General features: G+C 36.2%; 2 protein-coding genes across 17 annotated transcripts; one reads left to right on the forward strand and one right to left on the reverse strand.

Moving 5' to 3' along the window:
* The first annotated feature begins 947 nt into the window (after nt 1-947).
* On the forward strand, nt 948-13,073 carry LOC142623322 (cysteine-tryptophan domain-containing zinc finger protein 7-like). 16 transcript variants are annotated; one of them, XR_012842110.1, is made up of 13 exons: nt 948-1,565; nt 2,595-2,667; nt 2,761-2,888; nt 3,014-3,403; nt 3,510-4,873; nt 5,102-5,550; nt 5,659-7,637; nt 7,739-7,896; nt 8,848-9,008; nt 9,352-9,509; nt 11,012-11,109; nt 11,196-11,296; nt 11,960-12,420. XR_012842110.1 is itself a non-coding variant. In XM_075796720.1 (12 exons), exons 1-11 carry the CDS (start codon nt 1,467-1,469, stop codon nt 11,066-11,068), a joined length of 5,016 nt encoding a protein of 1,671 aa, XP_075652835.1. In that variant the 5' UTR covers nt 949-1,466; the 3' UTR covers nt 11,069-11,109; nt 11,196-12,420. The 16 variants fall into 16 exon arrangements, 4 of the variants coding, with proteins under 4 accessions (XP_075652835.1, XP_075652836.1, XP_075652837.1 ...); XR_012842109.1 differs by having other exon boundaries at nt 11,012-11,087; nt 11,196-11,303; nt 11,424-12,420; XR_012842111.1 differs by having other exon boundaries at nt 11,012-11,087; nt 12,131-12,420.
* A 2,382-nt stretch (nt 13,074-15,455) lies between these two features.
* Nucleotides 15,456-17,555, reverse strand: LOC142625968 (pentatricopeptide repeat-containing protein At4g15720). Its single transcript, XM_075799727.1, has one exon. It carries the CDS (start codon nt 17,304-17,306, stop codon nt 15,480-15,482), a length of 1,827 nt encoding a protein of 608 aa, XP_075655842.1. The 5' UTR covers nt 17,307-17,555; the 3' UTR covers nt 15,456-15,479.
* Nucleotides 17,556-18,869: the final 1,314 nt, after the last annotated feature.

Genomic DNA, 18,869 nt, shown 5'->3' on the forward strand with positions numbered 1-18,869 from the left:
ATTTTGAGTTGATTACAGGCTAAACAAGTCAACATGAAATTCATTAATTTATTAAACATGTTGACCCATTTTTTACACTAATGGGTATCGTTTATTACTGAAAATTGAAAATATTGTAACAAAATAATTTTTAAATATATAAATAATATCCTAAGACTTAATTTTAAAGTTATTTTTGTGAAAAAAATACTTACGAGTTTTATGAACAGTGTACAATATCCACATTTTTTGGGGTCTTTAGCCGCTTTTTTGAAACGCGGCTTTAGACCCCGTTTTTTGTAGTATTTGAAAAAGTGAAACGCAGCGTAAGTGCTGGAAAGCACTACCCAAACACTCACTAATCCACAAAAAAAAATATCGTATTCATATCGTGTTCATATTGTATTCACTAACTCACGATTCGATATGTCATGTCAAATATGTAGAAGCAGTGGAAAAATTAGTGGGAGGCAGCAAAATCCACGAAAGACAAAAAAAAAAAAAATTTGCTGGGGAGGATCGCAACAGGTTATCCGCCACAACAAAACTCATCTTCAATCGTTATCACTTTTATTGAGTTTTTTTTTTTTGCTTTTCACTTTGACTTTCTAGACAAACAAACGGAAAATCTAGGTATCTCTAAAGAAAAAAAACCATGTCACGCATATGGAATTACACATGTCCAAACACAGCTTTTCTAACGGACACGAAGAAGTTGCCACATCGTTTCGTTAATACAAAAAGTTAGACAAAAAAGCAAACAAAACACTTGTTGTTTTACAAAGCCACCAAACACCTTTACTTACCATACCAGACGGCGCCGTTTTCTTAGCTACTCTGTCTCCTCCTCCACTCCCAAAGATAAAATAATAATAAAATATAAAAAACACGCGCATAAACTGCACGCGCCATCAACACGCAGTAATATAAGCACAAAAAATATAAAATGTACCTTTTTTGCTCTGATCTCTCTCTATCTGGCTATAGCAAAAGCTCACACAGAGAGTTTTGCTTCCTAAAACGGACTTTTTGAAAATTAGAAATAAAAGTTTCCTCTAAAAACAGAAAAAAAATTAAATAAGGAAAAAATTAGAAGAAAAAAATTAGAATTTTTTTTTTAAGAAAATAAAAATAAAAACCAAAGACCGAAAAACACAAAAGCTGTTTTTTTTTTTGTTTTTATTTTTCTTTCTCTTGCTGTTTTGTGAGAGAAATCGATTTTTTTTTGTCCCGGTCCGAGTCAACCCGATTCGGTGCTGATCGGGTCAGATCAATCTGCACCGTCCGATCGATCACGCTGCCGCCGATCAATGAGGGTTTGTGATTTGGTGGGGTCGGAGTCAGAGTTGGGATTGGGAGCTTTGATTATTGGTGGTGGTGTTTGCGAAGAGATTTGGTGATGTTGGACTTTAGGGAGGAGGAGGGAGGGCTAGGGTTTTGGGGCTAGGGTTAGGGTTAGGGTTAGGGTTAGGGTTTGGTGGGAGGAGATGGAAGAGAATAATACAGAGCTTGAAGAAGGCGAGGCTTCGTATTACAACAACAACAACATTAACCCTGACGTCGATCTCACCTCTCTGTCTTACATTGTAAGGGTTTCTTTGCTGTTTCCATTAGATAATTGTTCTAATTATTATTATTCTTTGTTTATTTCTTCTTAATTATTTTGGGGGTTTGATTTAATTGTTATTGTTGAGGAAATTGAATTTAGTTTATGTGTGAATTGTTGATTTGAGCTTCTATTTGTGTAGTGGTGATTTTAAAACAAAAAAATTTAATTTGGTTTAGAATTCACCAGAAACTGTAGGAAAATGAAGGGAGTTTAATTTTTGACCTTTTAAGTTTCATGGGGATCAAACACACACACACAAAGGGATTTCAAATCGCATCACATGTGAAGAACAATAATATGAACCTAAACTAGTTGCATTGCACTGGTTAGTGACGGTTTTAGGTTCATATTTTGGAACCTTGTTTTTATTTTCTATTGTTTATGGGAAAGCTCAATGCGTTACTTGTAGTTGCGAGGGGTCAAATAAGGATAAAATGTTTTGGAGGATAATTCAATTCGTGATTCGTCAAATCAGTGAGGAAGTGCTCCTTGATGGATTGCTTGCATTATATGGCCGATAGAGTGCAGCAAATTTGTTATAACCAATTGTGGGGAGCCTGTAGGTTGTATTCCTAGAAATTTTGGTGATTAGAGTTTAGAACCAAGCCAAACTTCTTTGCTATTATGCTCATCATTAACCTGTTCTGGTTGGAGATATATTTGAGGGACCTTTTATCTTTTTAAAGAAAGAATTCAAACCCCTAAATAAAATTTTAAGACTTGCTTTAGTTGATTATATCATCTTTTGTGCACTGAAAGAATGATTAATAGAAGTTTGATTATACTTCCAAGTTGACCATTAGTGCAAATTTCCTTTAAATGAGTGAAACCATTTCAAAACCTGTTGACCAGTCTTTAACTTTTCCCGCAATTCTAATGTGTTGGCCTTTTTGATGGCTGCTATTTTAGTAACTCATTATGGATATTTCATAGATAAATTTCTTGATATTTTGTTATAGTTTGTATGTACATGACAATTGTAAGAGTTTACTTTATTTTCATAAAGGATGAGAAGCTTCAAAATGTTCTTGGCCACTTTCAAAAAGAATTTGAAGGCGGGGTGTCTGCTGAGAATTTGGGTAAGTGACCTGGTAGCGAGTTGTGGAACACAAAGATAAGTGCATTCTTTATGCATTGAAATTAGTAATATGAAACTTTGCTTAATTTGGCAGGGGCAAAATTTGGTGGGTATGGTTCATTTTTACCTACCTATGAACGCTCTCCTTCTGTTTGGTCTCATCCAAAGACTCCACAAAGAAACCACAATCAGCCTAGATCTCCTAACAATTTACCCATCGAGGTATATGGACAATTTTTTTTTCACATAAAAGATCATTTGGTAGGAAAGAGATATATTTGGCTGAAATCTTGCCAGTTTGGGGAATTCTAGTTTATTTGAGCTCTGTGGGTTATGTTACCATACAGGGTGCCTCTCAGAATTTGAAAGCTCCCTCTTCTACTACCCCATCTTTAAAAATTGGGACTTCTTCCTGTGGTGCCCACATGTTGCACAATTCAACAGTTCCTTCAGCAGATGCTTCCATCAAGCAAATCCAAGTTGCTGTTAAGAGTACCTTGAAGGATGAAGTTTCAAGCAGATCAGAGCCATCAGGCAATCCGACTGACCAAAGAACACTGAAGGTTCGAATAAAAGTGGGTTGTGACAACTCGGAACGGAAGAATGCAGCAATTTATAGTGGTCTTGGACTTGATGACTCCCCATCTTCATCACCAGGAGACAGCCCAGTGGACAGTCGAGGGACATCGCCCATTTCTCAGGAGACCACTGATAGGTCTCCCACTAGCATCATTCAGGTAACGGTTTGTTCGGCATTTTATGAATAATCTGTTTCTTTGCCACTATATGAAACAAAAATGACCTTCTTACATTTGATTTTTTTTTTGTCTGTGTTAAAAGCAGGTTATGACTTCCTTCCCCATCCCTGGCGGTAGACTGATATCACCTCTTAATGACAGTCTGCTTTGTTTGATGAGAAAGGAAAAACATTCTAGTGTCAGTAAACCCTTGCCATCCCTCAGTGGTCATCAAGAGCACTCTGCCATGTTAGTAGATGAGTCAGCTTCAATGATGGAAAATGGGAAATTGTTAAAGGCAAAGAAAATGAAACTTGTGGGGGAAAAGAATAGGCGGGTAGAATTGAAGCATGGGAATGGTGCAGATTCTGAGAATGACCTGACATTACAAGTGAAGAAAATATCAGTAAATGAAACCACAGAAGGCAAGGAATTTATGTCTGGTGACTTGAAATGCACACCAGTTTCCAAGTTGGTATGTGATGCCCGCTACTCTATGAAAGATGCTGGTGGGGCATCTGAAGTTTTCAGGGAAGGCTACAACGATGGTGGGAAAGGTAGATTACTTTCCTCTGAAATAGTGAAAGAGGAGTCTTCGGAGTCAGTCTCAGGCCAAGACTGTGGTAAGAGCGATAAGAGAAATCCTAGGAATATTTTAGTGGAAAACGTCAGTGAAAACATAGCAGTAAACTCCCACAAGGATGTTTTAACTGAGTGTAAGGACAATGGCAATGGTCAGAAAACTTCTTCCTCCCTAAAAGTCTACTCTGATGAGTCCAAATGTAAGGAAGATCTAAATCCTCAAAAAGAGAAGGTTGGTTGGAAAGCTACATCTCATGAAGATGATGAAACCAATGTTCCTTGTAAACTGGAAAAGCTGTCATTTGAGCGCAAAAATAAGTCGAAGGGGACACAAAGTAATGGCAAGGCAGCGGCTGTTTCAACAAATGAAAGCTCGAGGTTTGGTACAACTGCAGAACCAAATGATAAGAAGAGTACTAGTTATGTTGTTACTGACAGTAATAGTAAAACTCGAAAAATAAAGCCACAGAAGGAGAATAAAGGCAGAGATGATCGTAGAGAGTCATTATTGGTAACAAACTTGGAACAGAAAGATAATCAAATGGATCCAGTGGGGAGGCCTTCTGAGGATAGGCTGAAGGATGCTAACCTTGGAGCTGTTGAAATGCAAAGGAATGCATTCTTGGATAAACCAAAGGGAAGATTAAGTGGTAAGAAAGTTGATAAGAAGTCAATATCAGGGGCTTTTTTAAAGGATGCTACTATTGCATGTCCTCCTATTATGGAAAATGGACTCGGTTCTGAGATGGCACCTCCAATGGCAGCTCCTGTAGTTATAGAAGAAGATTGGGTACAGTGTGACCGTTGTCAGACATGGAGGCTTCTACCCATTGGTACAAAGCCAGAGCAACTCCCTGATAAATGGTTGTGTAGCATGCTAAATTGGCTGTAAGTTTGCTTTCTCCTTTTTGAGTTACACATCACTGAATAAATCAACATGTTCAGTTAAATTAATGTGGGATTTAGGCATTACTTCAGTTGAAAACTAAATGAGGTTGTGAGTGCAATGCTCGTACTGTTTGTTCATTGTGTTCTCTCTTTCTTTGCGTGTGTATAAAGTATGAGTATTTATGAATTTTGGTGACTTCTCATTATGCTATTGCATTGTTTCAACAGGCCTGGTAGTGGTATGAATCGTTGTGACATCAGCGAGGGCGAGACAACAAACGCCCTTCGTGCATTGTATCAATTACCGGTTCCCGAGAGTCAGAATAACCCACAAAATCATGTCAGTGGAACTGCATTGGGGGTATCCACAGGTTATGTCCAACATCTTGATCAGAATCACCTGAATTCCAGTTCCCATGACATTTTTAATCGAGGAAAGAAGAAATATAGTTCTAAGGAAATAGCAAATGCAGGAACCAGTGGTGGCCCCTTTCAGATCTCTAATTCTACAAAGAAACAGCTACAAGAATCTGCAAAAAGCAGGAGCTTAAATGACATGAACCAGCGTCGTGCAGAATCAATTCCAATGAAGAAATCTAGTTCTCAACATGTGAGTAGATCAAACAACTTGGTTGTGGAAAAGGACATGCCTAATATAAAAAGCTCAATTAATGGAGGTATGTACTTCACTTGAGAAATAATTTTATGTGGCTGATTGACTTCTTGGGAAAGTAGGTAATTGTGTGTTTGTTTGTGCATTCTTGTTGGCCATCAAATATCTGCAGGTGATGCAAAACAAATAAAAATGAAAAGCAAGAGAGAGGCTGATGAACATGGATGTGGAACCTCTAAGAAGTCCAAGACAGAGGATTTGTACTATTCTGATAAGCATCAGACTTCTGAAATGGACCTTGTGAGGGTGCGTATCAGTTCAAGTGCTGTTTTGCCAACTAAGGGAAGTGGGAAGGATATGCGAAAATATGATGAATACTGTTTATCTGAGACCGCAAAATTTGATGCAAAGGACAAGGTAATAGTTTCTGTTAAGAAACTGGGAGACCAAGCTCAGATCATGTCAGATGGGGGGTCCTTGGATATGAGAAAGTCTAGTAAAAAGGATGGTTCTTTGAAGAAAAGGAAATCAAATAACTGGGATGACAACAAGAATCAGGTTGAGATGTTTCAAAATTCTGCACATGATGGCGGGGTATATGAGAAAGAGGAAAGTAGTGAAAGTGGATTCAGGAAGCAAAAGAAGCCCAGGGTTTCAAAGACTGAGCTGAAGGAGTCCAGCACTAATGATGATGATGATGATAAGTCAAATAAAAGAGGTAGGATGTCACAGATTATCTTGTCCAGCAGAGATCATCCCGTTGACGGCATGGAAGAAGTCAGGAGAAATGATGAGCAGCAAGTCAGGAAACATAAAAAGAAGGTTTCATCTAAACAGAATGTGGATTTTGTAGATTCACTGAGAAGAGATTTGGTATCTGGTACAGCCACCTCAAGCTCTTCAAAGGTTTCAGGATCCCGTAAAACTAGGGCCAACATTGAAGAAGTGAAAGGTTCACCAGTGGAATCTGTTTCATCTTCTCCTTTGAAGGCCTCTAATTTAGACAAGTTTACATCGGTGGGAGGAAACATTGTAGAGAAAGGTGATACTATGACTAGTGATCTCCCTGTGATGGATGATTCTAGAAGATGCTCGGATGGGGACATTAATGCTGATGTTAATTTGTCTGGGACACTGATTCATCCTAAATCTCGTAAATTTTCTACACTAGTGTATAATACAGATGGAGATGCTAGTCACAAATTCAGTGTTAAGTTAAAACCTTCTTCTGAAGTTGGGAATACCGATATGCTTAATGGTGATGTTGACACTGTAGAGCAAAATGTCCAGTTCACTGGCGATCTGCATGTTACAGAACATATCTATGATGAAGATAGAGCAAAGAAGAACCACCATGAACATGCTGTTCTGCAAAAATCTGGTAAGGATAGCTCTTTGGAATCTAGGGACAAGAGCAGAAGATCCAAGTCTGAGTTTGATAGAAATACAATGAACATTTCTGATCCAGTTAATAAGTGTACAAAGAAGAGCCAGAGCACTGACTCAGATATTGACCCTAATCTCCGAGTTCCTGGTCATGAAACAGTGGCTGATGCTAAACACGGTTTTCCTAAGAATTCTAGTATAAGGTTCAGCAAGGAAGAGAAGAATCATGCCAGTAGGGTGGATCCTGTAGGACAATGGTCAAGTGAGAGTCGAAAGGAAAGCAAGTTAAAGCAAAAAGAGCACAATGATTCAGATATGAAATTGGGTGCTCCATGTAGCAGAAATGGGAAGCTTGCCCCCCAGCAGAGCCTGATTCAAGATTTTGTGGGTGAAAATAAAGCTAATCTAAAACAAATAGAGCCAAGAAATGGGAAATTAAAGTTCCCACGTTCTGATGGTGAAGGTAAACAAGAAAAAGTATCCATTGGTTGTGGACCTGTACTGGGGCAGCAGAAAGGAGGTGTGCTAGATGGACGTCCTATTGATGCACCTAGTGATGTGTCAAAGGCATTAAAACATTCTGGGAATGGGAATGTTGATAAAACAAATGGAGTTAACAACAGTTTGCGGCATGTTGTGCCTGAAAGACAAGGGGTCAGAGATCTCAATGCTTCAAGTCCTGTGAGAACGATTTCCTCCAGCCAGATTGCTAGCAATACCCTGAAAGAAGCCAAAGATCTTAGAGACACTGCAGATCGTCTTAAGGTACATCTGTTACCCTTATTAATTGTTTACCTTCTGTTTCTATGATATTTTTGTGTTTCCTGTTATTCTAATTCTTGGTATGGATTCGATATCTTTCGTAGAGCTCTTGCTTTGTTTTTGAAAGTAATGAGGCTTATTTCCAAGCTGCCTTAAAGTATCTTCATGGAGCTTCACTTACAGAAACTTGTGGTAGCGATAGTGGTAGACATGGGGAGATGACTCCAATTCAAGCGTATGGCACTGCAGCAAAACTGTGCGAGTAGGTGAAAATTTTCAATTTTGAAGAAAAACATTGCTTCTCTGGACTCCGCTTTTATATATAGGAGTCCGATGTAATTAGACTGTCTTAAATACCTTTCTTTCTTATGAATTAGCTTGTTGATTTTTTTTTTGATAGGTAATGAATTAGCTTGTTGATTGTTGTTGATAATTTGCTATCAATTCAAGTGAGGTATATCTTAAGTACAGCGTTACCTTTTTGGTATCCATTATAATCAGGTGTTGTTAAGCAAGAATTTGATGGTGGAGCAAAGAAATTTAATGATAAATAAACATTTTACAATCTTGATTCTTCTTCTTCAGGATGTTTGAGTCATCTATTTGACTATTTCTTCTCTATTTTTCTTTGGTCCAGAAGTCTGTCCCAAAATATTTTGAATGACTTGCGAATGTTTTTTTGACGGGGTAGACATTTTTTTTCCCTGACCTGGAATGTAGACTAACTGAGCTACTTGCACTGGCTAAACCTTATTAAATTTCCAAGACAAGCATGAGCAGGTCACATTTCAAAAGCTTCTTTGTAGACACTGGAAGATGGACTGAGCTACTTGGACTGGCTTGAGCTTGTTAATTGTTCAAGCCAAGCCTGAGGAGATCACATTTTGACAGTGCATTTGTAGTCTAAAACATTGGACAAATCCGGCTGCCAGCAGCCTATTATTTGGCTTTGTCTTGGCTTGGCCATGTGTGTGACAATGACTGTTATGGCCAATATTCAGCCTTTGGTGATTAGTTTTTGATTGATTTCCATTGACTGACCATAATAGCTCAGTTAGGCGTCATTGCCTTTTAGAGGTGGTTGCTTTAACATTTTTCTTAGCTAGAAAGTTTCTTGCAAAAGCAAAATGGGTGCAACCCCATAATAAGTATGATTTTACTGCACTCTACTATTCATAAGGTCTAACATGTGCTGAACCCTATATTTCCACAGGCACTGTGCTCATGAATATGAAAGTCGCCAAGAGATGGCAGCTGCTGCTTTGTCCTTCAAATGCTTGGAGGTGGCATACATGAGGGTGGTTTATTGCAAACATTCTAGTACAAATAGAGATCGGCATGAGTTGCAAGCAACTTTACAGGTGGTTCCTCAAGGTAATAGAAGTTGGTCATGGTGCAGCTATACGTTCAGGCTTGTTTCTGCTCTTATGTTTTGACAATAAGTTGTCAACTTCTTTTGAAGTCATGTGCATTTCTTTATTTAGATGTTTTCTAGTCATTTTGCTGCTATGAAGTGGTGTAGCTTTTCTTCTGCCAAAGGATGTCAATTTTCTTTTTTTAAATGTTGAAAACTTTTATACTAATAAAAAAAAATGTTGAAAACTTTTATGGTCTGTGGGTAACTGGATCAAGTAAAAGGATGCACTGTGTTTCTGGAATTATTTTTTGGGTTAATAAAATCTCCGATGTAACACTTTTACTCAAATAATTTATTTAGGTGAATCTCCATCATCTTCTGCTTCAGATGTCGATAACTTAAACAATCAAGCAACAGTGGATAAGGTTAATTTATCCAAGGGTACTGGTTCTAATGTTGCTGGAAACCAGGTCATTGTTGCTCGAAACCGCCCTAATTTTGTTCGTCTACTTGACTTCGTAAGTTGATTTAATCTTCTTTACAATCTCTGCCTTATATCATATAACTTGTTAAGCAATTGATTGGTCAAGGGTTTAGTCATTGTGTGTTCTGGTGTCTTGATTTCCTGTAACATATGATGCTGGAGGGATTATCTTAATAGAGGGAAGCATAGAAAAGACCAGGGATCTGTGATTGAAGTGTTGGAAAGGTGAATAAGAATAGTCTACCACTTGCCTTGTGGTACATGTCTTGTACCAAACGGATTGTGTTAATGGGGGTTTAAATTTAAAGTGAACATTTTATTGCATGAAAGCATTTGGCATAGGCTATCATGTTTTGAAATTTCAGGAGTATTTTTGTCATCTAAGTCCTTTAGTCTGGTTTTCCATATCTGGACATTTGATTCTTGACAGTCCAATTTAATGTGGTATATAACTTTTTTATTTGTAAACTTGTAGCAGGCTTATATTAACTTTGTGTGCATATCTTGTCCTTTGTGGCTATATTTGGCATAGGAGGGTAAAAATTACTGCTTGATTCATTTGCAGACACAGGATGTAAATTTTGCAATGGAGGCCTCTAGAAAATCCCAGAATGCTTTTGTGGCTGCCAATTTAATCCTAGAAGAGGCACAAAATAAGGATTGTGTTACTTCTGTTAAGAGGGTCATTGATTTCAGCTTCCAAGATGTAGAGGAACTAATACGTCTGGTTCGACTTGCAATGGAGGCCATAAGTCGTTCAGGTTTCGGTGGTGCTAGAGACTAAGTCAACCCTGTACATATAATGTTTATTTTTTCTTCCAGTTTTGTTTCCCCTAGTGAGCAGGCATCAAGAAAAGAAATGGGTAAAAGATGCCTACATAGACCTGCCCATGGAAACCTGCAAAGAAGCGGGTCCCCGAGAGTTCGTTACCCCTCTGTACATGTGTACAAAGTGAGATTGATTAGCAAATTTTGTAATGTATTTTTGAATGTTCAGCTAGTTCTTGACATGGATAAGGGCAAGGCATGCTCACCCCTAAGTTTCAATGGTTGGGAAAAGAGGCATGGAACTCTTGTTCGGCAACACAATTCAGAGTTTATGTATTAGTTCAGTTATATATATTCTTTTGGCTCCATTGATTCGGAGTTTGAGGGTAAAATATTTATAGAGATTGGAAACGGTTTAGGCAACCATTCCAAGAGCAACCATTTTGAGGAGGTTGAATACTGATATAGTGATGACTGGTCAATTTTCTGTCAAGTACTCCCCTTCCCCTCACCTTCCCTTTTCTTTTTATCATTTATCAAAATTTGATGGAATGGAAATCCAAGTTTTTGTGGAGGGTTTCCTATATTGTTTGCAGAATTGTCATGCATGCACCTTGTTTTAACTGACCCTGCCGGCTTTCCCTGTTAAAGAAATAGTATGAGTCTGCAGGTATGTAAAATTTCATTTCATCAACATGGTATATCAGAGGAGCTCCTGTTTTAGTCCTCTTCTTTTCAGTTTATAATGTCAAGTTTGATTCTGTGTAGGTCTTACTTTTAGGGCTTCCTTCTGCTTCTGTTGGGATCTGGGTGTTACACATGTGAATTAATTACCTTGACCAAGGTTGCAAAGTTTTTAACTTTTTGTAAGATTTAGTTGAACTTCTACTTTTGATTACTCATTGGGTTGTTCAATTTCTGCTTATTTATCTGACTTGTACATGAATTGCAGGAGGGGGTATTGGTTTGTCATTGCTTCTGTTGAGTAGATTAATGCTTGGATAAGGAGACAAAATTTTGCATTTCTTGTTAGCAGTTTTGCTGCATAGATATGTAAGAGGTACATCTATATTTTCTTTCTTTTTGTATCAAAATTTACATTTCTTTTTGGGATTGAAACACTGGATTTCCCATGAAACAGATCAAAGGTACTTTGTTCTTATAGATCTGTTCTTTTCAGTTGGTCCAATGACTCTAGCTCAAATGGCACCTTTCAAGACCCACCGGGTGCATGTGTAATTATCTATAAAAAAAGTTGTCTTTTTTAGTTAGGATATAGTTTGTGATTTGCTTTCACTAATTTTTCCATTATTCCAATACTTGCAATTTTTTTTCTTTCCATTTACTCTTCATGCAAGGAAATCTATTCTTCCTTCTGTCAAGTGTTTGTCCCTCCTACTATTCAGTTTTAATTTTACCAGAATATTATGTGGTTGCAACTGCCTTCCACCCCCCACCCAAGGAAAATAAGTTTATAGGCTGTTTTTTCACCATGATCATAACTGCTCAGTCTTTCACTGACCTCAGTTTTATGTCAATGATGTGTTTCCACTTGAGTTTAGTTTATACAATTGCCAAGAGCCTCATGTCATCTTTATGAGAACCAGGGTTCGAATCCCCCATCCCCCACTTGTAACATTTGAATAATAAAAAATTTATGTTTTGTACTATTATTACTATCATATATATATTAGTGGGGATGTATGTCAACTATAGGTGATGGTGATATTTTGCCGATTTATGTCCTTTGTGACGGCAAACAAATGTTCACTATTGTGTGTGCGCGCATAATGAGATGGCATGAATTTGGAAGATCTTATTCCCTTGCATATTTTCAATGTCTGGAGATGACATTACAACACTTACAAAGGAACTACATATTGACAGGTGTCATTACATTGCAAGTTCTGTGATTAAGGAGATAGGAAATGGAACACTGATGGTGGAAGTATTTGAACTGATGTGGCTGGATATAAGTGGGTTACACTATTTCTATTTTATTTTCATTTTGTATTACTAGAAAAGCAAACATATCTACGCTTAGATTTTTCTTCCATGACAACTGTGCTTCAGCTTTTGCCTTTGTAGTGACCAATTCTTGTCTCACATGGTTCTCTCTCTCTCTCATTTTACTTGTTTTTTGTTAAGAAAATTAAACTGATTCTTCCACTTGTACAAAAGCAGAACCTCCGGGATTTTGGTTGTGGTGGTAGTCAGATTTTGCTTGTCTTTGTTATTGCTCTTTTCTCTTATTTGGACTAGAAAGGTCTTACCTAGGAAAAAAAAATGGACTAGCAAGTAGCTGCAATATTTTGGAGGTGGTCATTCATTTTCTTGCTTTTATTGTTACGAGTGTGGACATTGTATCTCATATTCATAATTTTCTAAACCGAGTGAAGCATTGCCAATTTTTTGATTAAGGTCTTGGAATTGGAGGAGATCATGATATTGTTGTCTCAAATATTGCGAATAGATCTGTCCTGTGGCAATGGGAGTATTAATGCTTCCGTATTAGCTGGTAGTTCAGCAGAATCTATGTAATGAATATGATTGTTAAAGAAGCAGGATGTTTGGGTAGGTGAATGGGGCATTGACTTGATGGCAGGCAGCTGCAAGCGCAGACACTGATGAATGGCATTCACATAGACTCTATTCCTAATTCTATTCTTCTCCCCCCAAATTTTTGTATTATTCTTTTCAGTATAAATTGTAATAAAAGTGCATAGTTGATATCCATCGATGTTCTCAGAATGATATGCAAACAACCGTTGATCTTGTAGCTTACATAATAAAGAATCAGGCATTTTGGTCACTACATTTTTTTTTCATCTGTTCCTATGATTGTGTTATTGTGACAGCAGGTATTATTTGCTGAAAACAATGTACATTATTTTTTCAGATTGAACCCTTGCTATTGCCAACTTGATGGATCTTGGATGTCTCAAATATCAAATCAATAAAATCTAGTCTAATATCCATTGCAAATGAACTTTGTTTATGTAGAGTAGAGGATGCCATTGCTTTGTTTAGAGAAGCCATTATTAATACTGATTTGCAACATTGCTGTTTCGTTTTAAAGTGAGTTCCGGCACTCTTTGTTGTTTAAAAGGTGGTTATTAAGAGTTTTCATATTCTGATGCGTATCTCATTCTGTTCCTGGGATGATGATTGTTGTAGTTGAGTTGCTCATCAATTTTCTTTGTATATGTCACATCACATTGTGGATGATTGTATCCAATGAACAAGGCACCCATTTCTGTGAGATCTCCAGTGTACAAGGATCTTGGCCGTTGTTGGGAGAGGTAATTGATAGGCAACCTAACCCTAAATTTTGGGAGAAGTATTTGATAGATAACCTTATCCTCTTAGTCCAATTCTTCAACACTCTGGCTGGTCCAAAAGTAAAATAAATAAAACAAAAAATGGTCACTGCACAAAATTTATCTTGCATCATATAGCCTTGTGGCCAGAACCTTGTCACAGACTCGCGCGCGCAAAAGTAGATACCATGGATCAGATTGAGTTCACAATCTCTTAAACAAGGATTTTTCTGGGGAAACCGTTCTCTTGGATACCATTTGACCAAGACTTCACAAGCATTGCCTGTTCCATATCTAGTACAATTCTTATCGTCTAGTTGTGAAATTTGGACAGTGGTCAACTTTTGGGAGGCTTTTCCCACTGTGTTATTGTAGGGTTTTAGAATATAACTATGGTAAGAACAAACGAAATCTTAGTCTCAATTTTGGGGTCGACTTTATAGTCTTAATCATAACAATTTAAATTTTAAGCAAAAATGCAAAACTTACTTTCTAAACTTTCAATTTTTTTTTATTTCAATCCTCTATTTTTCAGTTTTGTTATTTTAATCCTCTAACTTTCAATTGTTGTCAATTTAATAGGCCGTTAAAAATTATGGCATGCAGTTAAATGAGTCAAAATAACATCGTTTTTAGCTATTTTGTTTTTAAAAAAATTCGAAATTAAAAGAAAATTAAAAAAAAAAGAAGAAAAAAAAACCATTTCAGAACCAGCGCATCAGAAAATTCAACACAATCAACGCAATGCAGCTCTAAACTAAACACCATTTCATCAAAAATCAAATCCAAAGGCAAAGAGAGAGAGAGAGGATAGAGAATGGAACCTCGAAGGAGACGACAACGACGGATGAGAGAGATCCTTCTGGATTGTTCTGGAAGGGTTTCGGATCTGAAAATCGAATCGGCGGATGAAAGAGAGAGGCGCTTTTATGTTTCAGAGATCGAAAGGGAAGAAAACAATGAAATGGCCCAAATGGGTTACATTGCTTAAGGATATCAAAGAGAAGGTCGGTTTAACTCAATCTCCATCGTCTGCTACTTCTTCTTCTTCTTCGCCTCCATCGGCTGCATCGTCTTCGTCATCGTCGGCGGGAGCTGGTGGTGATGATCAGATGAGAAAAAGGGCAGGCTAATAAACCTGGGAGCTTGTCTGACCTAAAGAGCTGAAGACAAATTAAGCACAACAAGAAGAAGAAGAAGAAGAGAAGAGTAAGAAAAAACTATCATATTTGATGTTTTCGATTCTTACTTTTGTTTAGGGATTTGATATTTTTCTGCAATGTTCTAATCTCAAATCTTTTGGTGGGTGGGGCTTGGTTTTTTATTTTGGGTTTGTTTCGTGAAATAACCCAAAATTTTAAAGTTGTAGCTTGGCTTTGATTTTTGGGATTTTTCTACATGGGTGTCTGAGATTATTAATCCTGTAGTTTTACTAGGTGGAAATTGAGAATCTTTGTTCATCAAAAATAAAAAAAAAAAAAAAATTGGGAATCTTTGGCTTTTTTTTTTTTTTCTGTTGAGTTATGATAAAGATATTACTGTTTATGTTTCTCCCTTTGGTTTTGGTTAATTTGGATATGATTTTTGATGAAATGGTGTTTAGTTTAGAGCTGATTGTGTTGAATTTTATGATGTGATGGTTCTGAATTTTTTTTTTAATGTTAGTTTTTTTTAAAATTTTTTAAATTCCTAAATTTATTAAAAAAAAAAAACCAAAACGAATTTATTTTAGCTCAATTAATGGCAGTACATAACTGACAGTACATAACTGGGGTTTAACAGGTATCAAATTAATAACAATTGAAAGTTAGAGGATTGAAATGACAAAATTGAAAGTTAGAGGACTGAAATGAAAAAGACTAAAAGTTAGAGGGTCAGTTTTGCATTTTTGCCTAAATTTTATGATTCGCTAATCGTTACCAGAAATCTCTGCAAGTGCAAGATCCATTTCTAAAATGATGAAATCTGTTCACATCTCTTACAACAAAATCCCTTGCAACAATATCACTAATAAGCTTGAAAGCCTCATGACAGTCCCTACACATTCTTAAGTTCTTCATCACTCTGATTGTCACTGCTTTGGGGATGTTTATTAGTCCAAAAGCTAATGCCAATCTCTCACTGTGCAGACCCACAATTTCTTCTTTGGCTTCCTGTTCCACATCAACAAACACTAAACCCATACTTCCTCCAACGTACCCTCTTTCCTTCATTCTCTCCTCCAACTCCCTCAACAAACTCATCACTTCTCTCCCCTGTGGACATGAAGCTACATCTCCAGCATAGAACACATAAGTTGAATCCTTAATCTCAACCCAACTACAACCAGGTTCCTTGTAAATTCCGGTCTGCTTCATTTGAGTCCGTAGACTATGAACATTCTCCCACTCCCCAGCCAATGCATAAGCATTTGATAATGTTACATATGCACCCGCTACTTGTTGATTGGATTCTATTAGCAGCTTACTGGCTTCAACTGCAATATCTACCCTTCCATGAAGCCTACTAGCCGAAAGAAGTGTACCCCACAGCAAAGCCCCTTCATCAGACTCTACCTGGATAGATTTTGCTAATTGGTAGGCTTCGTCAAGACGACCAGTTCGACCAAGCATATCAACAACACAAGTATAATGCTTGGCACCTGGCAATATCCCATGTTTCACAAACATGGTCTTCAAGTGTTCAAGGCCTTCATCAATTAGCCCTGAGTGACTACAAGCATGTAAAACTCCAACAAAGGTGACATCATTGGGTTTTATTCTTCTATCAATCATTTCTTTGAAGAGATTGAGAGATAGCTTCCCAAGCCCATATTTTGCAGCACCTACAATCATTGAAGTATATGAAATCACAGAAGGATTTGGAATCCTCATGAAGACATTTTCTGAATAACTAACAGACCCACATTTGGCATACATGTCCACAAGTGCACTTGCAACCACATCATTTGAATCATGGCCATGGCGAATCACTGCCCCATGTGTGACTTTCCCGGAAACCAGTCTACCCAAGCTCGCACAAGCATTTATTACGCTAGCCAACATGAAATGATTTGGACGGTCCAGCATCAAGCTACTGAATTCTCTAAAAATTTGGAGTGCATTGTGGCCTTGTGCATTTTGGGCGTACGCTGTGATCATTGAAGTCCAAGAAACAACATTCCTAGAATCCATTATGTCGAAAACCCGTCGAGCTTCATCAACCTCATTACATTTTCCATACATATCAACAAGTGAAGAAAAAACAACAAGATTAGATCGAAAACCCAATATTTCAACTTGCGCATGAATTCTTCTCCCTACTTTGACATCAGCAAGGATTGAACAAGCATTAATCACAGTCGCCAATGTAAAATCATTGGGCATGACCAAACTTCCAGGCATTTTCCAAAAGAGCCAAAGAGCCATTTTGGGTTGACCCACATTGACATAACCCGCCATAAGCGAAGTCCACGACACGACATTTGGTTCGTGCATTTCATCGAACACTTGGTGTGCATCCCTTATTTCTTGGAGCCTAACATAGCAGTTTATAAGATGGTTGGTGGTGAAGGTGTCGTTTAAGAAACCACACTTTAAAACGTTGGAGTGTGCTAAGGTTGCAGAAATGAAATCGTTACAATTTCGAAGCTGTTGAATGCAATGATAAGCTTTTGTATGAAAATTTGACAGTTTAGTTTGGCGGGAAAGAGATGAGGAGGTAAGGGCAAAAAGGAGACTTTTGTTCAAAGGCCTCTTCTTCATTACTTTCAAACGCACTCACAAACTGGTCTTGGTTTTGGGTTCTACACTTTTACCCAAAGCAACATGATTACCTTTTGGTCCAAGGAATTATTTATTTCTTTGTTTTTTGGAAGAAAAAAAAAAGATCCTAAAGAGATTAGATTAGACAAAGTGAGCTCCATTAGTTCAACTAGCTTGTAACTCTATGCCCCTGAAAAAAAAGATTGTAACTCTATGCATATGCATGGATACACTTAAAAATATACAATAAGATGCATAATATAATTCCTATTGTTAGTCATTTTTATATTTGGTTAACTCTTTAAAAAAATTTGTAAGGATATTATTAAGTATAAAATATAAATTGTTCATGTTTAAAAAAAAAAAAAAATTTTGTGAAGCATTTTTTTTTAAATTTTTTTATGTTTCATTTATTCTAAACTCTTTGATTTTTATACTTAATAACTCACTTAAATGAATACTTATGATGTGGTCCTACATTTGATTATAAAATTAAGAAATAAAACTCTTTAAGAATAAATAATTTAGGACATATGACGCAAAATTGAAACTCTAATTTGAGTTTTTTTCAACTTCACCTATTATATATATATATATATATATATATATATATATATATATATATATATATATATATATATATACATATGACTTATAAATTTGAATTGTTTTTAGTTATACAAAAATAAAGGCTCATAAATATGAAATCATTCAAAAATTATATTTTTTATGGTTTACTTGTATTTGACTCCTTGTTTTTTACACTAAATTAACTCATTTGACATAAAAATTAAAAAACTTAGATTAGATAGGACACATGGCACAAAATCAAACTCTAATTGAACTCTAATTTTTACATTGAATTAACTCACTTAGCACAAAAATTTAAAAACTTAGATTAGATGGGATACATGATGTAAAATTAGACTCTAATTTAATTCTAATTTGAAATCTAATTGGATTTTCTCATAACTTTACCTATTATATATATATATAATTTTTGTGTCAATTGAATTGTTTTTAGTTATAAAAAAAGGGCTCATAGATATAAAATCATTCAAACTCTCTCTTTCTCTAATTTTATATATAGTATTAGATATATGATTATGTTTTTTATGATTTATTTATATTGGACTCATCGTTTTTTACTCTAAATTAACTCATTTAGCACAAAAATTAAAAAAATTTCAATTAGATGGAACACGTGTCGGAAAATTAAACTCTAATTGAAATTCAATTTTTACATTGAACTAACTAACTTGGTTCAAAATTTTAAAATTTTTTATTAGATGAGATACGTAGCACAAAATTAGACTCGAATTGAATTCCAATTTAAAATCTAATTGAATTTTCTTTTAGCTTTACTTATTAATATATATATATATATATGACTTATAAAATTGAATTGTTTTTAGTTCTACAAAAAAAAAAACTCATAAATATAAAATCATTCAAAAATTATATATATATTTTTTATGGTTTACTTATATTGGACTCTTCATTTTTTACCCTAAATTAACTCATTTGATACAAAAATTTAAAACTTAGATTTGATATGACACA

The sequence above is a fragment of the Castanea sativa genome, chromosome 2, assembly GCF_040712315.1.
Source record: "Castanea sativa cultivar Marrone di Chiusa Pesio chromosome 2, ASM4071231v1".
Taxonomy (NCBI): domain Eukaryota; kingdom Viridiplantae; phylum Streptophyta; class Magnoliopsida; order Fagales; family Fagaceae; genus Castanea; species Castanea sativa.

Coding starts and splice junctions, on each gene's coding strand:
- LOC142623322 (XM_075796719.1), top strand. CDS start 1,467: ATGGAAGAGAATAATACAGAGCTTGAAGAAGGCGAGGCTTCGTATTAC. Junction 1,566..2,594: donor TCACCTCTCTGTCTTACATT/GTAAGGGTTTCT, acceptor ATTTTCATAAAG/GATGAGAAGCTTCAAAATGT. Junction 7,638..7,738: donor ACACTGCAGATCGTCTTAAG/GTACATCTGTTA, acceptor TATCTTTCGTAG/AGCTCTTGCTTTGTTTTTGA.
- LOC142625968 (XM_075799727.1), bottom strand. CDS start 17,306: ATGAAGAAGAGGCCTTTGAACAAAAGTCTCCTTTTTGCCCTTACCTCC.